We start from the raw sequence: 23,660 nt of genomic DNA on the forward strand, positions 1-23,660 counted from the left end.
CGACAATTCGTTTTGTTGTTGTATACATACTTTTGCTGTAATTATCTGACGTATTGTGCTGTCTGGTGGAAGTTGTGCGCAGCTTTCGCCAGCTGTGAGTGAAATGTCGGCTGAGCGCTTCTGGCAAGCACTACATAAGATAACTCAGATGTGTCGAACATGGAGTTGTACATACACATATTATATACAGTTGTTCAGTTAGTCTGGCCATAAAACAGCAAAATCAGTTAGCGTTGTACATTTCGGGGTGTTGGTTGTAATTGTGTGTTCGCGTTCGCATCACGACATTGGGTAGTTGCAGTGACAGATTGGTAACACAAATCACCAACGTGCATTCCACGAGAATTATACAACGGTAGCTCAGTTAAAGTAGCAAAAATATAAATAAAAATTTATTTGAAAAAATCTCAAGCGTACAAAAAATTGATAAGATCAAATTAAATTGAAAAAAATAAAATATTTATCAAAAAGAATTTTACCGAAAAAAATAATCACAAAAAATTTTTTCCAAAACTGTTATTGAAAGAAAATAACTGGGAAAAATTTATTTTACCGCAAAAAAAAAAGGCGCTGATTACTTAATTAAACCACTACCCTTAATTTAGTGAGCGAAATACCATAAATCCAAGCTGAATATACATACATATCTACTATAGATAAAAATTGAATTTTCTTCGAAATTTACTAAATTTCCGCATAAAAGTAAAAGTGTAAACGTTGCTGGACGCCAACTTGGTAGCCAAAGTAGAAGGAGCTCTTACCCATAACTGCCATAATTTCAAAATTCAGTAAGTAAATAAGCTACCTATAAACATATATGTAGAAATAAACATGTACCATATATAATGTATGTATGTATAGATGAATGAATGTATGTAAATAAACAAATACCGCTATTTTTGCACATATGTATGTATATAAAGTAAATGTAGGGGCAACTGCGGGACCTAACTGAAATTATATGCCTTAGTTCAACAAACAACAAGCAAAGTTCACACAAATATTTACATATTTATCTATGCAGGTACAAATAACTAATTAAAAATTTCTTGAAATAATATTTAAGCATTCTTTTGCTAATGTCAGCATAGCTTAGATTGTTTGATTTCGAAAATGCTTTTGTTTTGTTTGCATGAGTAACAATGTGTACATATGTATGTAAATATATGTAACCTCACTCAACCTCATTACTCATTGCTATCCATAGCACACCCACACACCGAAATAAGTAACAATTCCTTTCAAAATTTACTCGAAAAAAAATTTATCTTGATAAAACTAAAAGCAAAAGAGGCGCATCAAAGGTTACAAGTGTATGCCGAAGAAAGCGCCCAAAATATGAGCAGTCACAGACGAATAGACACAACAGAAAAATCAATAGCAAAAACTTTCATTATGCGTTAGGAGGGTCGGAGGAGGGGTGCGGCAGCTAAGACCTGCATTGAACAGTTATTCATATTCTATAGAAATACATTTCATGGCAGGGCATTACTTTAAGATTCTGATGTTGAAATGCCAATGAGGCCCATTTATTGCTTCTTACTGTCATTATTTATGTATAACGGTTATATAACCACATACATGATAGGCAAATAAGTCGTCTGCAGATTGTTGAAATAGTTGTCGACAAATGTTTACTGATTACAGACACATATACAATGCGCTACATATATAGTTTTATATCAATTTTATTAAATGTAATTTTTATATAACTGTATGTGTCTATAGAAAGATTTATTGACACATAAAAACTAAATATACCATATCAGAATACATGAACATTATAAGGACGATTTATTATAACTATGCTTCATGAATGTTTCAATATATATACATATATTTGTGGGACTATATACATATATTGTATTTCATTGTAATAAGTATAGTAATTTGATATTAAAAATATTTCAATAATTTTGAGAATATTCGAATTCGAGCTAGCTGCGCTATAAATTGTAACATCAGGATAAATATATTTTCTTACTACCCTAAAATATATAGATAAATGGATAGACTAATATCTTGCAGGAGAAGTTTTATTTACTCGAATCGCCAATTGAGTTGTATATGTGAGTACCACAGTGTTGTGCAAGGCATAGTCAAACGTACGAGCGCATTTCTCTCCTTGAAAAACTTTTCATATAAATATTTAATCAATCGCCGGGTTTCAAACTTATAGACTCTTCCTTTACAACCCTATTTTGTGTGGCTTTGCAGTCTGTGTTGGTTGTAAATTGTTTCTTCTGCTATTGTAAATATCTTTATAAAACATATTTGGCTACCATGGCAATGGTAGTCTATTTAAAGGGAGAACGTCTTTACCAAAAGACGGGAAACGTTTTTTTCTAATAATTTGAAGGTGACCACAAACGAGAGTTTTCGGGCTAAATAATCCTTTAATACAATAGTTTTCACTGCAGCGTCAAAGCTTTTTTGTATCTTTCATCAAAATGTTTTGTACATTTTTTCAAAACACTTTCGCATATCACAATATCAAAAAGTTGACGATTTTAAATCAGTAGTGTAGGTGCTTTTACCAACATTGTTCACTCTGTTTTTCAATAGTATATTTCTTTATACTTTAATTGCACACTTTATTAATATCAAATTAGCTATACAACATACGACTCAGTGTAGAATTTAATTTCAACTCAAACGATATGTTCTCACTGACTTCTGTAAAAAAGCTGATAAAACTCTTATGACACGTTATAATATATATATGTTATATTATGATCTCAAATCCAAAAGTATTATAATAAGTTTCAGAAGGCATTAGCTTAAAGTTAAGCTAAAAATAGCATACACTTAGTATAGTAAAGCCGAATAGGAAGACACGGTTTAATTTTTTAATAATTTCCTACTTTTAGGAATTTGGAATTTCCATACAAAATTTTAACACAGTAGTTCTCACATAAATCCTCTTCAAGTGACTAGGTGAGGGATTTGGACTGATTCCCAATATGGAAATCCCATTTGTATAATTACAGCTATGCCTTCATACATCGACGGAACGTCATGCGCGCAGGTTAAATTTATTATGGTTATTTATTTAAATACCAGAAATAAAAAATTGCTTTAACCTTGCATATTTCAGAAGGAAATGCTGACATCATTTTATTTCACCATCGTCTAGGCAACTTAGAAAATTGGTATCAGTCCATGTTTTTGTCCTTACTAATTTGGAGACAGTTGGACAATTACTAGTCAGAATCTCTTTTAGAAGAGAGATATATATTTTATTGAGCTTAGCCTAAGTAGTTCACAAGCCTCTTTGAGATTCACTAAAGTCAGAAGCACTTTGCAACGCAAACTCATATACGCACATAGGCAACAAGTCAAGGGAACTTTCACCCATTATATTAAAAAATGAGACGCACATATTCTTTTTTAAACGCATCAATCCTTCATTGCTTCAATAGTCACAAAATGATTTCAAGTAAAGTACTGATTTTGGTCAAGGTTAACGGAAAATACAGCAAATGATAATGATATAATGTAGAAGTTATTAACGACTTTGTAGTTTCGTCTTGCTATAAAATACAGAGAAGTGAGAAAAGAGAAGTCATTCCCAGTTTAAAGTCGATTCTACTTGAAGAACAGCTTCGAAGCCGTTTCAAAAGTAATGCACAACAAAAAAGTCTTATATCATACAAAATTCCGAAACTTTAACTTCAAAAGCTTTGAACTTTGAACGGCAACTTTCCGCATCTTCATGCAGTTTTATTAACATTAAGTACAGCAACGCAAATAAAAGTAAGCTTAAGTACTACAATTTAAATATAATTGCATATTCATACACACACATATACGCATACATATGCATTCGCGTATGCGTCATTATGTAGACTGTTGCCACTTGAAAGAGTGCAAGTGTTGTTAACTGCCGCAAAGTTTCGGCGAAAGTAAAGTTCATTTTTCATACTTTGGGTAGTTGAATTACTTTTTCAAGGGCACTTGCTGACAACAATATGTGCACAGTGGTTGAAAAATGCAAATTGCTGGAACTATGGCAACTCTATGATAAATAAAAACAAGTTCATACCGTTAAAAGTGAGATAAAAGCATGAAAAGAAACCGAAAAACGAAATTTATATTCTGCAGATATCCTATTGTAATACACATGTTACAAACTTATTTACATACAATCATGGTACAATAAATTCCATTCCTGGTTACACATTTTGTGGCGTTCTAGCTGTTGGCAATACAAAATTTTCACATAAACAAGTCTAATTAAAGATAATTATGCACTGCATATAATTTGTTTTGTGTCCATTTATTTACATTCAAATTTCGAAAAACTGCTTCCACAATCATTGTGGTGGTTAATTGCTGCTCATTTTCTATATGTGTGTACATATGTATATCATATGTGTTGACGACTGTGTAACATACGGTACTAGATAATACAAACTTTTTGTTCGAACATTTTTTTGCAATTTAAAAACATGATGTTGGTTATTTTCAGGGGGTTCACATAGATATGATATCAACTCTAGTAAAAATGCGATCTACAAACACTATTCATATGTAGTACATAACCATAACCGCCAGGCCATTTTGGCGAAGATTTACATTTAATTGGATTTTTTTTACACCATCAGTCACAATCCGATGCAAAAACGACTTGTTTTTGTAGGATTAAAGGAACTTACTGAAAATTAAACTCATATTTCAACGTCTTTTGGCTTTAATTCACCCAATACCCAATTTTCTTGCGTTTGATTGTGGCTTTTCGCAAGGTCGCTCAGATAGAACATGTTCAGCATACACTTCCTTCAAAATACGATGTCTTTCGACTGCGATTTTCATCCGATTAAAAGAATAAAGAAAACCTCTCCGCAAAAAAACTTTTTCAGGAACAAAGTTCGACATATTGGAATAAAAAAAAAATTTTATTGTTAACGCTTCAAATTAATGACATATGGTATATTGAAAAATATGCACAATGATAGTAGCTTTCAAGCGCATGTTCGGAATATTGGAATAAAAATAAATTATGCCATCTCTTGGCAAACCGCTCGATGATATTTATAGATTTAGTGAAAAGTCAATATACTTACCATTGTGAATAGAAAAATTATATCTTGTTACAAAGTATACTAGTTTGGTTCACCAAATGGTTGTTTGTATCACCTAAAACTAGTCGAGATGGACATAGGGTCATAGATATTCATGATCAAGATGACAAGAGGAGTTGAAATCCGGGTAACTGTCTGTCCAACCGTCCGTCCGGCTATCCGCGCAACTATAACTTGAGTAAAAATCCATAAGGTTTTGTAGAAGGACGTAATCGGCCTACTACCACGCCCACAAAACGCCATTAATCGCAAACATATAAATTGCCACAATTAAGCCGCAAATTAAGATACAAAACTGCAATTTGGTACAATATCAAACTAGCTGCCGAAGTACACACATATTTTTGACATATGTATATGTTGGGTATGCTTTGCTTTGTCATACGAGGACTGGAACAACGTTTTTATCGTGAAGATATATTTTCATCACTCCTTTAACTCTACTGTATTTGCATAAAATACTGTCTGATGTAGTTTGTGTGTCAATACATTATAGATGCATAATGAAGCCGACTTTACCGATTTGTCGCCTAGGTTATGTGATAAGACTTCGTAAAAATATTAAACCAGTGGCCAGTTGGAAACAACCATTACATACAAGAAAATACCATTTATATTGTAAAAATCAGTGGAACTCTGGATTCCGTCTAAACACCAAGGCCATAAAAATTACAAAATAATATAACCGAACAATTGATAATTGCTAACATGAACAAAACATAACATTAACATAAAATGCAAATGTTTTTTATTTATCATGATGAAATAGAATTTATGTCTTCACATTTAGTCACGCAAGCGAACCTCAACGACCTGTTTTGTGATGCAAAAACGGCAAAAGAAAAGAAAGCCGAAATAATTGGGTTTCGTTTGTAAAAATTGATGAATGTAATAGCTCATGTAACAGATGAGTGTGGAGCCGCTTACAGACCTCGTATAAGCGTTTTAATACTAAGTCTATTACTATATATTGTATACTGGAAACATATAACAGTCCATTACAAATGTTTAAGTCACTTGTAAACTGAGAAAAAACAGGAACTTTGTGGAGTTTATAAAATCTAGTCGACATACTACTTATGTATATTACTAACTAATATTGAAAAGTGATTTTCAAATAGTTCAATGTTTTTAATCTTATGGGATAAAGGAGTTTCATTATACACAAACAAACTTCACGTATAATTTTTCCGTTAGGCCAGCTGCATTGACCACATATTTTCATCTGAATTGAGCAAGACGATTTGTCTCATCTAACATATATGTATACTTACATACTTGTATACTTGTATATCGAATTTCGACTTTAAATGGTGAATTATATCACGTAATTTCAAAACTTGAAGTAAGATATAAGAAAAAGAAATTTGGCCGAGTACTAAAGATCTCTTTGCTGCGAAACAAATAAAATCATGTATAGTTTTATTAAGTAAGTGTGAGAGCGCCGCTAGAATAAGTTGCGTAGTTAGATCTAATTCTCAAATCACATGTGTAGATTTTACAGCTGTTGTTTGAAAACCTCAAGTTTTGGTATTTTGAAAAAACAAAAAAGGTGCTGAGATGACAAAGCGGCTTGATGAGTGCTATTGAGCCTCTGTTCCAGGCAAAACACCCCTTAGCCCGCTCTACGGCAGCCATGAAAAGAGTTCTCATAAACTTCCTTAGATTACTAAGCTCCTTCAAGGGCTGCTTGAAGCAATGGGATCTAGGAGAGTACTTCAGGTCTTGGAACACCAGCAACACAGGGCATACCACAAAAGTACCTTAGAGTAGTGCTGATGGCGGACAGGCCAAAACTTTCTACTCTTAGGTAAGAGGGAACTAAGCAACATCGTAGAAAATATATTTTTAAGATCCCACTTTCAGACACTTGGTAGAGTAGAATCGGCACAATATGTAGTTTGTGCAAAAGATGATGAGACGCTTGATCAGCACTGTGCATGCCCAGTTTTTAGTCGGTTGAGATGGGATATCTTTTACGGCTCTCAATGTTTCAACTAAAATGATTTTGGGCAATTAGAATTTAAACAATCAAACATTTTGTCAAATCACTAAGTTGCCAATTAACTATCTTTAAAATCAATAAAAAAAACATCTACACCGATTTATATTAGTATTTAAATATGGACAAAATTGCAGATTAACGTTTAATTTGATAAAGGTAGAAAGTGTTGTTTTATCCAGAGAATAAATTGTTCTTCAAATCAATAAAAACCATGGCCAAATTGTATAAATCAGTCTTCGAGACTGACCCTAACGACTTTCTCTGTCCTCAATAGAGTGGCAATAATAGATACTGAGGCTGTTTTTGAAGCAAAAAACAAATTGTACTAAAAAAATGGTGTCAAAAAGTTGAAAGTTCTATATAATCGGTGATTCGCCCTCGATAGCCGCTATGTTGAAGAATGAAATCGAAATTTCGCCAAAGAATTTTTTTACTTTTAAACAAAGACTTCCTGGAAATGTTAGTACTATTATATATATTTTAAATTCTAAAGTATTAACTGCAATAGAGTTCTGTATTTTTTAACGGACCACACGTGGTATGAATAATTTTAGTCGGAAATTCATTCGTTTTATTTTATTTTAATAGGATGAATGATTGTATATTGAAAAACCAGTATCTAATTTTTAAATCTTCCTTTTAGAATATACAAATCTGGCTATTCTGTGCAAAGCTTTGTTGCATTATAATAACATGCTGTTGTAAATAACGGCATATACATACATATCTTTACTCCCACATTTGTATATTCAATTGTCTATCGAATTGGCAACGAATTCTGACAATATCATTTAGTCACCTATTGAGTTTCATTTTATAGACACGTGAAATTTATTGAACACATTTTGCCTTTAATGCCCGCATAATAATATATAAAATAAATAACTACTCTATACAAAAAAAAATGTTTTTATCTTATGTGACAAAGTCGTTTCAACATGATTTGTTGCATTTGCGAACTCCAGTGACGCACACCTATCATGTCGCAGGCATTTATTGTAAGACTCACTAATCCCAGAGGTCTTTGCAAACATTTCACCGCTAAGCCCAGCTCTATTGTCTCACTTTTCGCACACAAAAACCTTGAACTCTAATATTGTGCAGAACAGGAGAAAAAGCGAAAGCTTAAATGCTTAGTGGAAAAATAGTGCCCCCAGCCAACACATATTACACACATAAAAACTTATGAATGTGAGAGTATGTGTGAAATGTCGCAAAAGCCCATTCTTTATTCACATAAATGAGCCTTGTTTGCGGACGTGCTTAATCTAATATTTTACTACCAAAAAAATGCGGACAAAACAAGTCAGCAATGTACTAGAAAAATGGCAGAGCAAACGATGAAAAACACGACAACATACGAGTAGTGGGCAACTCCTCACGCTCACAGGTGAAACAGTTGAGACAGTGTGAAAAAACTCGCCTCTACTCAAGTTGAAACAGCAAAAATTTTCGGTGCATGTCATGTTGGTGGGTATGGTACTGGCATGGACATTCTGCTGTCGTTTGCGTTCGTCAAACTAGCAACGTAACCGCACTTTTTCGGAAGACAGATACGCATATACTCGCATGGGTACATTAGCCTATTTATTGGGTGACCCTAAATAATGACGAACTCAGGTGACTGCTCTGTCGCTGAAAATCTGGTCAGAAATCTGTATCGTATCTGCGAAACCAAACTCTTTACGCTTAATTTACTTTAGAAATATTAAAAACTCATATCCGAAGTCTATGTTATGTCGCGTTTATTAAAAATATCGAAAAATCATATTTTTTTAGCATTCAAATTCTTGTTTTGGTTTGATTACTGAGTCGAGAAATCGGAAGCACGACACGTCATAATTGAGAAGTGAATGCGTAGCCGAGGAATTTTGCTATGTCTGTTGGTATATACGCGAACTAGTCCCTCGGTTTTTTCAGTTATCGATCTGAAATTTTTGACATGTTATTTTCTCTCCAAGAGAATATCCTCTCGGAATTTGATATGTATTATTATTCAAGGCAATGCTACAATCTTCGAATAACTTGTTCAGATACAAACTGGCCGATCAAAATCAGATTTCTGTACGTTTATCAAAGCTTCGGTACAAATTCAACATTAAAACTGTATCACTTAAAAAAAGTTATCAATAGTTTTCTTTTACAAAAAGTTAGCATTATAAACGCGATTTTGTTCGACGTTGAACTCTATATACGCATTATAGACAATTCCTTGCTTCAAGAAATTGAAGGTAAGCTTGCGCATTTTCATCTCTTTCTTACTCATAGGGTTAAGTATTTTTCAATGTATTGGAGTTTCGGTCAGTTTTGATTTGCTAAGTATGCTTTAACTAAAATTTTGGTCAAAGATGAGCATAGCGGAGGCATGTTAAACATTTTCCTCTGTAGATATTGAAGACAACAGCTCGGCCACAGAGTTTCGTCGCATGAACAAAATCGTGTACCATAAACAAGAGAATGCATATTCGCGTTAAACAATGAAATAGCTGGTGTTAGCGATTCGACCTTTATGAAATTTCAACTTGAACAATTAACAGTCGCTCTTGGCAGGACAAAAGGTGAGAAGCCAACATGAAGGCCACGTGCACCTCCAAATCTAATTACGCCCAAAACAAAAAGCATTAACCACATCTCTTCGCATATTGCGACCCCTACAACATACAGGTTGTAGCTGTAACAATTGGCTAAACTGTGAATACTTGGGCGCCTTTGTGTACACTATTTGTATGTATGAATGTGTGAGGGTAAACGCTTGGTGAGTGAGCAGAATATGTCGAGTTGTTACATGTGCAAAAGGCAGAGTGTTGGTTGCATGTAGTGGTTTCGTGGTCGGTGGTGCATAGCAGCTTACTATCGTAAAAGTCTGCTATTACGCAGACGGAAAAGTTTTAGCAGTAATGCTGTCAAAATTTTGCTGCAGTGTTACGTAACTTTTTTATTAAATGCCACAAAAACATATACAGTAATCACAAAATAAGATATACATATACTATTCGGAATGTTTACATTTTATATTCAAATATGTTCCATTAAGGTGGATCGTGCAAGCCGTTTTACAACTTATCGTTGAGTTTTTGCACTAACAAGGGTCCAAGAAGTCTTTGCTTAGTTTCATCTTCAACGCCAATATCGCAAAATGGCGATACTATCGATATTGCATACAACCGAATCGGACTTGTAATTTTGTTTTGAACGCGTGTGGAACAGTTGTGTCCGCCAATTTAAGGAAAATGGTAAAAGAGCAACATCAGTTGGTGAGTCTTCTTTTTCTTTGAGGAAGACCCACACAATGGCATTTCAAATAACCGTGCGTGATGGGACGAAAAATAAGCGCAACTATGAGATCTTGACACAGCAGTGTTTGACGCTCTTTAACAACCCGACTCCGAAGTCAAGGAGCACTCGAAACATGGACGCGCCCGGCGAACAAAATTCGGAACACTTTTCATTATTATGATGTTAATAAAGTGGTATTTTTTTATCCAAATGTCAGATTTTTAAAGGTTTCGCTCTCCGATAACTGCTTGCTAAGAGTAAGAGGCCAATTTCTGGCTTAATGGCTTCGTCAACAAACAAAATTGTCGCTATTGAAGTGAATCAAATCCTCGTATGGTTAAGGATACGCGATTGCATCCCCAAAAAATTACAGTTTGGTGCGGTTTGTATTTATTTCTTTCGAAATGAGGCAGGAAATGACGTTACCACGATGTTGTCTGCCTTTTTTTGCAGAATTTGATAAAAATCTACGTACACGATCTATATTTCCAATAAGACGATGCGCCGCCTCATGTTTCACGTTTAAACATGGACACATTACGAGCGAAGTTTGGCGACTCGTTAATCTCGAGAAATAGCCCTGTCAATTGGTCGCCAAGATCATGCGATTTAACGCATCTAGATTATTTTCTCTGGGTGTATGTTAAATTAAAGGTTTACGCCAATCAATCAGCAACGCTAGAAGACATAAAATGATCTGCATAACAAAAAAAAAAAAAATTACATTTTGACCAAATTTGAGTATTTTATTTAATATAAATATCACGTTCTTATTGGTAGACTCTGTACATGTACATACCTACCATTAGCGAACCGAAAAATCGTTAATATTAAATTTCATTCGGATAACTTAAAAGGAATAAACAAATTTGTATAATTCCTAAAAGCTAAACTTCGACGTAAAATTCGCCTTCTTGAAATCAATGGGTCTTACTCATAGCTTTTTAAGCAAAATTCTTCAGAATGATCCGTGGAACATTTTCCGCATATGCGATTTTATGGAAAAAATCGACCCGCTCTAATTTATATATAGGCTTAAAAACTGAGGGACTAGTTTGCATATATACAGACGGATGGACAGACGGACATGTCTAAATCAACTCAGCTCATCATGCTGATCATTTATATATTATATATATATTATAGGGTCTCCGACGTTTCCTTCTGGGTGTTACAAACTTCGTGGCAAACTTAATCTACCCTGTTGAGGGTATAAAAATATATTTATTACTATCACGTTGTATAACCATTTTGTGCAGAAAGTTTGCGAACTTTTTCATTTCGTTGAAACCGCCATACCATTTCGGTTTCTTGGTAATTTTGTTTTAGTGGTGTTAATAAAGTTGCGGCTTACCACGCGATTTCAATTTTAGCACTGCTTGGTAATTGCTCTTGGTAACAGCGTTTATAGAGATTGATGTAAACTTATGAAAATAAAATTATGTGGTGATGTACATACAAAAATATATGGATAATTTGTGTATAATGCCAATCAACGACGGTTCGCAATTTATTTCAAATTAAAAAGTTTCATTTCATTTTTGTCATTTTCATTTGAATCGCAAATAAACTAATATCAATTCAACAAATATTTACAACCTAGTCACTTTGTGAAATTGATGAAGTTTTGGAGTAAAAAAGTATTTTTTCCGACTATTGGTATGTATCCTTATTTATATAATATGTTAATATCGTCCTTAAGAGGTGAAGCCAGTCTAGGATTTTTAAAAACTCGAACATTTGATTTTGCTCAATTTTTATGCATTAAGCTCAAATGGAAGAAATATTCTCCTTTCAATTTAAATAAAACATGTTAATACTTTCTTTTCAATACGAAATATTACTGAGCACTGGGTTAATATACCCATCTTATACTCGATTTTTTATAGGCAATAATAGTACTTTTTTAATTGCCCCAATTACCTCAACGTAGCGCTGCCAATTTCAGTAAATGGCTATTTAATGTTCATGGCATGTGGTGCGAGCAGCTGTGATAAATGAAATATTAATGTTTGAATATATGTTATGTATACTTATAAACTCACAGAATATTTACCAACACATGCATAAATTGTATAGCTCAATTGAATATAATCAATTTATTTAATTGCCAATATGTAAATATGGATTATGAGTAGCTATGACAAGCTGAAGTGTTTTTAGGAATATTTCGAACAAAATAAAACAGCTAAAAACAGTTAAAAAAATTTAGGACTTAAAAATAAATATTTTTCATCACAATATTGTGGAAATTATATGATTGGCTTGTGATAATTGAAGTAAGAGACAAGAACTCCGAAGCCGTTTCGATATAATTATATGTACATACATCACAAATTTCTCAAACATTATTTAGTTTATTCAAATATTTAAATATTGGATTTTTTGTATAAGTTTTTTAGCGGTCGCAATTCTTTTTAAGTATATTTTTTCGATCTATTTTGATGCGCTTAGTGTAGTACAGTCATTATCATCAGCATTAGCTCCACAACCCGGTGCGGGCTTCGCTTGCTGTAATTTAGTTCTGCAACTTTTTTGTCCCTTGCTTGAGTTTGCCATCATCGTAATTTCAGCGCTTCAGCGTCCTGGTCCACACCGTCAATCCATCTAAGTTTTGGTCTGCCTCTGCTCCTATTATTTCTGCATCTGCGCAGAAGAATTTGTTGAGGAGGATAGTATTCATCGGCGCGAATAATATGACCACCGTAGCCTGTTTAATTTTTTTGTTGTTACAATATCGGGGTGCTTATACAAGGTCTGTAGCTCGGGGTTAGTGTAGTATAATACATTTGTTATTTTATATTGTTACTAACATTATACAAACTATCGGATGGCAACGCTTGAAATTATATTCTGGTTTACGTCTTTTAAATCTCGTTTTATTTGATGTCCATATTGTAATGTGTCATTTATATGTTAATTGTTTTTTAAAGAGATGGCAGCCCCTCTCATACGTAATTTAAACTCGAATCTCCCTAAAGTAGGGAAATTTCAGAAAATCGATTTCTAGTTACATACACCATATACTATTTAAGTTGATTTAATTCATCAAATAACTTAAACTGGTGTCATTTTACTAAACAATGAACAATTAAATAAAAGTAAATTAAGTCATTCCTTTGTTTGTCTATTATTTAAAAGTTTTCAGCTAATTATGAAAGTAAAAAATATTTTTAACTCTTCATTTTTAATTTAATTACAGAAATATTTAAGTTCGAGGATTTGCCGATAAAACACAAGATGTCCCTTTTCGGCGGCAACAGTCACTCTATTTCCGAGGAGGAGATCGATGAGTGAGTTCATATTAAGTGTAACAGATATTATATTTACTAAAACACAGCTATACGAATTTTTTTTGTAGTCAAATTGGCATGTGCAAGATCAAAATTATTTTGTGATAGGGTTACGACTTTGTGAATGAAATTTTTATTACTACTATGAAACTTTTTAATATTATACGTAGCATATCTGCATACTTTAATCACAAACATACATACATACGTCAATAACTAATTACAAATATGCTGCGGAAACAGGTAATGGATTATTGAATTTAATTATATGCTATATGTTATAATTATTTTTAGTTTTTAGTTATGCCAGAAACAAGTTCACAATAATTGCTAGTTACTAACTGCTTAAACAAAGAATTTATTATTTATAGAAAAAATGTAACGCCACTATGGCTCAGCTTGTGCTTAAAATTATTTATAAAAGTGTGTGTAATCATGCATAAGAGTTTTTTTTAAGCCATGCCCATATGTTTTGCCGGTTTGAACTTTATTTCTGTTTCTATGCTATACTATGCTATTATATAGTACGATATATGTATAGTTTCCATTGACATTCAGAATTATAATAAATCAATTTTTATAATAGTTTAATTTAGAACTGTACCAAAAATTTATAATTTGTTCGGTATAGTGGAAAACTCGATCAAAAATAGTTTAAAACTACTAAAAGATATGTAAAAAAAGAGGATCCAGGGACAAAATGATCAAAACTAGAACACATGCTTACGAAAGATTTCTTCTCATCAAATCATATAAAAATTGTCAAATTTTTTTTTAACATATTACCTAGAATTCATGATAAGAATATTGAGGATTTTACTTGATTAGATTGGCTGTATACCAATAGATTTTGATGAGAATTTTTTACGACCTTTCCAAAATTTTCCAAAAGGAATCACCGCTTATTAACATAAAGTACATTAAATTCTGTAAATGTACATTATTTTTATTTATTTATTAAATTAAATACTCTTTTTTCTTAATTTTCTAGAGATACATTTTGTAGCAACATCTCAGAGTTCTACTTTAACTTCCTTATGTTTTAGTTAGACACAAAAAGGTAATAATTATTTTTGATCATTGTTTTATTTTTGGAAAATATTCTAACTTAAAAAGCGAGTAACTATGATTTCAAAAGTTTTGCAATCGGAGTTGTCAATACTATTTCTGCTAGATGTTGTTTAAATATCTTTTTTGACGACATTCAAATTGACATTTAAATCAGGCAAGTAGCCTTCGATACCAATAAATATAAAAATACCTAAAAGTAAACATTTAAGAATAAATTTTCCAGCCAAATAAATCACCCTACCCAATAATACATTGTAATCAGATACTGGAAAAAGTGCGCAATACTAAATTGAATTGGAAATAAAGAAAAATAAAGAGCAAATAATAAAAATTACGCTACAGGTGGCAACACATAACCTGCACAGCGTAATGTATTAAATTGAATAGCATATACTTAGGCGCGCACATCGTAGGACGACATTGCGTCGCCTATAAATGTCCTTCACACAGACTAACCTTCATAGATCGTTGATTTCGCTCATCAATGCTTTCGCCCGAGTAATTGTGGTAATATTATCGAAGAAGCGCAGCCTGGGTGCAGCAACATTTACCCACTACACAAGTAGTCTCAGACACATCCTGGTAAATATATTCATGTTGGCATACATATTTCTTTTGTGTTTGTTTGGCACAGACAATAGGAATGTCTAACAGCTTGTGAACCTGTCAAGTACTCAGTCAATTGTTAAATTGAGTTCCAATCGAAAGCAGAAAACAAAAGCTCACACTCTATGTGTACATACATATATACACACATACATAGTATATGCTCGTATGTACATATGAGCTAATACTTGCACATTTGATCCTCTGTTCACGGCTTTTCCTAATATAATTTCCAGTTCCAGTTAGCCGTGCTACAAGAGAAGCAAGCGTAAAATAATACGCTTTGCAATGCATGTACAGTGTGTGGAAAGAAAATATGGACATGAGAGCTTTTTAACCAAAAATGTAATCGTAATTTTTAATAATTGATAATAAAATAAATGATAAAAAAAATTTACAATAATTCAAAAAACTCGAACTGTTTGACACTTAAAATATATTGAATAAGCAGCTAAAATAGAAAATTCATGAAGAGGTACAATACATGCGAGAAGTAAAAAGTCAAAATTGTAGATTAACATTTCCAAACCGTTCTCCCTCGCAACATTTAGCCTACAGTATAACAGTTTTGTACACCTAATGGTTGTTTATAAGACTTTAAATTAAGATATTGATAATATATGTATATATAATTATATCAAAATTAGAAAGATGACGAGATGAAATAATTTAACTTATTTAAGATACCAAACTTGCTTTTGGTACAAATAATCTCAGTAAGGAAGGTGTCTGGGGTTTAACTTTGTTTAAAGCGGTCCTCGCCCCTACAGCCATTCATTTTTATACATATTTATTTATTATATACAATCAAGGAAAAAAGTCTAAACACACCTTTCGATTTTGCGATTTTGGCAAAACTGTTACGAAAAAAATATAAAAGGGGTAGAATTTTAGAAGCGGATGCTTTTACCGACGAAAGTAAGTAAGATATTTTTGGAAGTGATAGCCGATCTAAAGTTGAAAAAAATCAAATACTATAATGCCCACCATAGTCACCAGATATATATTTGATTGAATATATTTGGGACGTTCTAGAAAAAAAAATACACCAATATGACATTAGCAGACGTGAAACTCTAAAAATTGCCCCTATCCGAGCTTAGGCCGAAGTTTCTCCTGATGTAACTGAAACTTGGTGATTTCAACGCCCCGACGTCTACAAGCAGTGATTGGTGCCCTGGGTGGACCAACCAATTTCTAAGATTCAAAAATAAAATTCTTCAGAAATATATAAAACTTTCAAACTACTTGTGCTATATCAACCAGACTTAATGAAAACATTCGTACATAATATTTCTCTGACATCGTTTGAAAATTATCGAAATCGAACTACATAGACGCCTACTTTCCAACTTTGACCAAATAGCGCATTAAAGGAAAAATCGGACTATACCTTTTCAAGCACTCAGAATGTGGAGCCCAGATATTATGGTTAACGTTTTACCGAAAATATCGTTCAATTGAGATAAATTACTACAATTCAGAGAGAATATTTTCCCGATAAAAATGGGCCCTTCTTTCAAACAATCGCATCAATATTTCGCCTAGGTATTGTATACTTACCGTTTTAATAACGCTGAGACATTACTCTAGTCTTCATATATCTATGGTAATGATTTTTTCTAGTTGAGTTTTATGCCAAATATACCCTTTAATGAGTGAGATATTTTGTTAGCATTAAGCGAACAAATTATTTTAGACATAATGTGGTTTCATGGTATAAACTGATGGGATCTGTGGACAGATTTTTCTCTTAACATATATGTATGTAGCTCAATGTCTTAACTTTCTATGAATTGGTAGAATGCATAATGCTCGGCTGTTCTTAAAATTGGCGCTTTCTTTATAACTGGTTTTTATTTCATTTTGGAAACAAATTTTATTATTATATTATATTGTGCCGGCCCTGTTTAGCAAATGAATACATGCACCTATTTCTATTGAAGAGTTCTAAATAAGTGGTTGTGTGTATGTAGGTATATGTTCTTGCGTCGATATCTATTTACGCAATTTTCTACTCATACTTTTAATACCCTTTACATACACTTGCTTATGTTTGTAGCTGCCTTACTTGATAACATATGGGTTATGTGCATCTTGCTGTATAATACATAATATATAAGTAAGTGTTTTATACATTCATACACATATATATGTATATGTGGTTTATGAATGCAGGTGTGCACATGCTCCGGCCTTTTTATGAAAGGGCAAATATTGACCTGCTAAGGTGAGATGCACACAGAGACTGTACACATTGAAATTTAATACTTTATATCACCAGAAACGTTCAGTATACAAAATTATTAAAATATATTGCTTGGATAAAAGTGTATAGGACGGTTATGTAGAAAATATAGGCAGTTACATTAAAATGTTCTGTAAAATGCCCTTCATATACTTAATACTTAAAAATAAAATTTGTTTACTGACTTGTAATTAATTAAAAATTAAATTTGTTTACTGGTTTGTAATTAATTTATAATTAAAATAAAAATTAAGTTTTCTTAATAATATCTAAATATATGTATCTCTCTAAAACTAGGCAGGCTTGGAATTTATCAACATGCAGGGCCTAGATGATACGATATGACTTAGGGGAGGGCACAATAGACCATAGGTCCCGGTGCATACCTCAAAATTAATCTATTCTAGACTTGCTTAAGTGAGGTTTTTAATCGGTGGGCAGCACTATTTCAAAATATATTTAAACCGAAGACTTCCTCATGAGTTTCTGGAAAGATATTTTGCGCCTTACATTTAGTACACATTAAGTAATTTTATATAAAAGTGGCAAGAATATTCAATTTCTTAATTTGATGAAAATTATAATTAAAAGCTTGTCAGACTACTTGATTAAATGTATTTTCAGTTTTTTCATCGGTAGGTGGCTAATCTATTTCATAATATTATATATCTAAACTGAAGGCTTCTACATGAGTTTGGCACATTTTGCAATATTTTCTATAGTTGGCAACAATATTAAAATAATTTTTTTAATTAATTAAAATGTTTTTTTATCATAAGCTTTCTCAAAGGCTTACTTAATGACATTAGTGAATTTTTTCATTGGTGGGTGGCAACTATATTTGAAAATATGTCTAAATTAAAGACTTCTAAAAGAGTTTATGGAAGGATTTTTTAAAGACCTTACATTTAGTACACATTTGTAATGTTTTCTAAAGATCTTAACAATCTTCAAAAAATATTTTAATTTATGAATATTGTTTATTTGGTTGGTGGCAACTTTATTTCAAAATATATCTTAAGTGAAGACTTATTCATGAGTTTCAGAAAAGATTTTTTAAATACTTTAAATTTTGTACATATTTAAGAGGTGACAACTCTATTCTTAGTCGACATAACATCTTCTGTTATTTAAATGCCTTATATTTTTAATACTACGGATTCATATAGGTCACCTATCCATCCTACCATCTCTATTTTGACATATCTCCAAATCAAAATCATAAGTTTATAAGTAGCTTTCATTTTTCTCTACTCGTATTATCTTTTATTCATTATATTTGATATGTTTTCCCCCTGTACCCATAAAGGTAGTATAACAACAATGCGTAAAAGCTCTTCACTCAATAAAAGAAAACATCAATCGACATTTAATGAAGAGTCTTATAATTACTATCTAATTAATCTCTCTTTTGCTTGTCTTTTAATTTTTCATATCTTCTTTTAAATTCATTGAAACATAAAAGCTTTTGTATGGTATATGGTATATGGTTGTATGGTATATATAACATAAAAGCTTTTGTATGGTATAAATGCGAATAAAGTTTATTTTAATTAGTGCAATTAATGTCAGCAAATTGTACCAATGGAGGTGCTTGCTTCATTACTATATGCTGAGTGTTTGAGATATTCTGCAGAATTCAGCAGAACAACAAATCTGGAAATGTCATCAGAGTAGATTTACGTATGCATGTACAGGGTGAGGCACTAAGATAAAAGAAAAAAGTATGATTTGATTTTAGATGATTTTAATATGGTCATTAATTTTTGGTTTTCTTTGCGGTAGAAATTGTATGTGCTTGGAAATACCAACATGGGTCTTTATATAGACAGTGAGATCAATTATATACAAGTAGGATAGCTTTTAAGAGGTATAAAAGTTTGTAAAATAAGAAAATATTAAATTGATCAATAATTTAGCTTTATTAGGTTGAATAGTGCATATTATTTAGTATTTGAATTCAACTGAAAAATGGAAAATGGAGTTTAATATTCAGAAAATAACGAAGACGATCGTGTTGATCTCATTTTCCACTACTTTGTCCCAAATCAAATCACGTCCTTTCAACGAACATTGCTCCTGTGTATGTCTTTATATGGTAATTTTCCAAAATTTACTGAGGGTAAATGTCAAACACATATTTTCAGTTTAATTGGAAATTCTTTAGCCCCCTGTACAGAATCAAACCCACATCCTTTTATATATGTACATTTTTATACCCTGAACAGGGTGTGTTAAGTTTGTCACGAAGTTTGCAACACCAAGAAGTAAACATCGGATACCCTATAAAATGTATACACATAAGTAAATGATCAGCGCGACGAGCTATAGCTTTTTTATTTGACAAGATATCTTCACGAAATTTGGGAAAAATTATTGTCCAAAGCAACGCAACAATTTCGAAAAATCGAACTACTATAGCATATAGCAGCTATAAAAACTGAATGATCAAAATCAAGTTATTGTATAGAAAACGTTTTAATTTTTGAATGGTATTCTAGCTTCGGTGCAGTCTTGTTTATATAGAAGTATGTATATATATGTATATGTGTATATATTTATTGTATTCATAATATTTATATGTATATTTCTTTAGAAATCTTTAGATTGATTACATTACATTTGTAAACATTAAATTTATTTTAAATTTTACGGTCCATTAAGCATCTGTAGGAAAAAGGGGAATTCTAATTTAGTGTAGTGCATACCTATACATATTGGTTCTTATGTATGCATACATACATTTGTTGTATATTTCTGCCTTTTGCGACAAACCTTCAAAAGTCACATGATTTTATATCCGCTGAATGTAACAAAAATGCCTTTCGATGGAAATGACAAGCAAAAGCAAGAGCAATCTCAAATATTTATACATACATACATATATGCATGAAGATAGGACCTATATGCCTTTGCATATGTAAATATCATACCACACTTATGGATTATCTGCTTTACTTGGAAAATTTTGCGGTGCGCGATGAGGACACTAACGTTTTTTTCATTTGCATATTTTAATTGATTCCTCTTCATTTTGTACTTTATATCTTTATCCGCAGCTGTGTTGAATGACTTTATGAATAAATTAAATTGGGAAATAGGACAAATATTGCTTGATGAACTTTCATTGTCGAACATCAAATATGTTGTATTCAAATATGTATTAACCCTAGAAAGATAACGCTTTTCCGACTGAGCAAAGTGCGCTTTTGAAGTTGTTTCGAACGCAAACGAAAGTCTGAGAGCGTAAACAAATATGAGTACGTCATTTCGACGTATCGTTAGTTAGTAGAGTTAATATATATATTAATACATACATACATTCACATATATATACTTGTTACACATGTAAGGACGAGTTCGCAGATGGGCGTAATCGGATCACTGCCACGCCCATAAAGCTTCATTAATCGGAAACGTATAAAGTGCTATAACTAAGCCAAAAATTAAGATGCAGAACTCAAATTTCAAAATGAATCTAATTAAGCAGGGGCACCTGTGGATTGAAAATCGTGAAAAAGTGAGCGTGGCCTTTATTATTAATAACAGTGCATCTTTGTGCCTAAAATAAGTTAAATCGGGTGAAAACTTATCCTAGCCGCCATGGCACTAATCGAAGAATTTTCAAAAGTCCTGTTGATTTTACTCCATATACGAGCGACGGTATGTGAGGTACTTTAATGAAACTCAGGAAGCATTTTATCCTATCTCGCATATACCTAACATAAGATTTCCAAACTTCCGGTTGGCCTTGTGCCATATATATCAGTCAATACGTAAGATACCTTAGCAAAATTAACTGATTAATACTCGATATACTATAGTTCAACGTATAATATTGGATATACAATAGTTTAATGCTGAAAAAATTTAGTCTACGACTTATTCCAACTCCCAAATACTACATATATTGATTTTCGTTATTTTAACAAACCTTATGCCGAAAATGTCGTTCAATGTGTGTATTATATATTTATAAAATTGTTTGAAAGTATGATATCAAGCATACCTCAGCAATGTCAAAATTAATTCAATTAGCCCATCCCTTTCTCTGTACCCAATATAGTATAATACTTTTCGACTTTGAACCTGACATAATGTGTGATACTTTAATACAACTGAATGAACAATTTTTCTTAAAAATTGTGTGGGAATATGAATGGAATTGGTCTAAGCCTCATATCCCTCATATATTGAATTCTGATCTTCTGACTGACGTTTTCACGTTGATATCACATACATATATCTTAGTTGAGATGTTTTTAATAAACTTTTAACTGACGCGAACTAAAATATAGCAATGAAATAAAGTCTAAGATAAAGATACCAAATTTGATTGTAATTTATTTACGATTTCTTTGAATAGCGAAGGTTGAATTCTTTCACAACATTTTTTAATTCACATAAAATCTTGCCAGCACCTGAATGAGCTTCCCGGGCTTTGATTCTTGCAAGTTGCAAAGTTACACCCGAAACTAGCTCTTCCTTACTTGTTTCTAATTATATTCTGTGGTATACGTCTTACGGCTGAGTAGTTAGTAATTGAATATTCCTTCATAAAAAAGTGAAATAAGCATACAGTAATAATTGAATATTGAAAGTAAATTATAAAGCTTTCAAATTAATTGAGTAGCATTCATACATTCGCACATTCATACCAACGGACATTTAAGATTGTGAACAAGTTAATTTATATGAATGAAATGACAATGAGCGTGTGCTACAGAAGTATATAAGTACATATCTAAACTTTTACGTGTCCTACAGAGAAACGAGGCTGATGAAATGAATAACTCGTTCAGAAGTAGAGTGATTTTGTCATATTCGAACCAGAACCTAATGGTTCAAAAATACCTATAATTAAATACGACTAATGAAATTACTACTTCATACTACTTAGTTCGACTCTATAAAAAGGGATAAAGTTCAAAGAAAATAAATTGAAACTTAGTTGGGCTTTGCAGTGTTAAATTTGTCAGCGCATACGCACGAACTAGTTATGATGCATAATGAACCACAACCTGACAAGGTTTGAAATAGTATATTTTCCGGTCGCGTAGTTGCATTGTAATTGTGCGCAACAATCAATGGTTGTATTTAATAAAAAACTACGTCGCTATTACAATTGCAGATATGTAAGAAAATTGGCTCGTGCTGATTTAATCAGTGTTGTCTCTTGCTGTAATATCAGGGATGTTTGTCAGGCAACAGTGCGACTCAATCATATTTTATTGGTATATATTGCAGTATGTACTTATGCATGCAACCGCATGGTTTGTTCAACACTACATAAGATATGCATACATATGTATATATGACGTTAACCAACTGAAAGTGCATACTCTTCAATATTCAAGTGGAGTATGAAGACAAGACGATCTTTAGACGTTATGTAAGACATTGACATTCATAAGATAGTGGTTTAAGGAATTAAAATTATCATAATGCATAGAATACAGATTGATATTTGTAACTGAGATTAAAAATATGTCAACGTAATGCTTATTCTTATTTAAAATTAATATTACTTGCATTTTATTGAGTTCTGTTTGACACGTGCAGCTCATCTTATCAGGTTGACTAATGAGTTCTAGGAGCTTATTCTTATATAGAGCTGATATTTAATAATGCATCAAATTACGTATTAGCAGCATTCGTTAAGTCAGTTACGTATAACTGACTACTTCATAATATATTTTTGTTCATAATTAAAAGAGCATAAGTCGATTTACTATTTTTATCTGTCATTATATAATGTCAGCTATTATATGTACCTATTTATGAGAAATTTAGATTACAACAAGAAAAAACGTTAACTTCGTCTACAACCTTCACAACTGCATTTCTTTTAGCATAAAATGGTAAAAAAAAAATCTTAATCATTATTTTGACTCGTCAGTTTGTTTGGCAGCTAATTGCGAAGTGATCTGATCTGAACAATATGTTTGGATATTGTAGTGTTGCCTTGTATAAAAATCGATGCCATATTTTGAAAGAGCTTGATTTGGATCGTCAGTTTGTATGGCAACTATATGCTATAGTATACTGATATAGGCGATTCCGACAAGTAAGCAGCT

General features: G+C 32.2%; 1 protein-coding gene across 2 annotated transcripts in view; it reads left to right on the top strand.

The window, feature by feature from the left end:
• The first annotated feature begins 229 nt into the window (after nt 1-229).
• The window catches only part of LOC106617789 (uridine phosphorylase 1), a 37,603-nt gene continuing 14,172 nt past the window's right edge, over nt 230-23,660 (top strand). Inside the window, exons 1-3 of one of the 2 annotated variants that reach the window (XM_036356936.2) lie at nt 230-355; nt 606-788; nt 13,568-13,658. In XM_036356936.2, the coding sequence (XP_036212829.1) occupies nt 13,606-13,658 (53 nt within the window). In that variant the 5' untranslated portion in view covers nt 230-355; nt 606-788; nt 13,568-13,605. Of the gene's footprint in view, nt 789-13,567; nt 13,659-23,660 lie in introns of both variants that reach the window. The other variant, XM_070106005.1, reaches the window with a different exon arrangement.

This window comes from Bactrocera oleae, chromosome 2 (genome assembly GCF_042242935.1).
Source record: "Bactrocera oleae isolate idBacOlea1 chromosome 2, idBacOlea1, whole genome shotgun sequence".
In the NCBI taxonomy this organism is placed as follows: domain Eukaryota; kingdom Metazoa; phylum Arthropoda; class Insecta; order Diptera; family Tephritidae; genus Bactrocera; species Bactrocera oleae.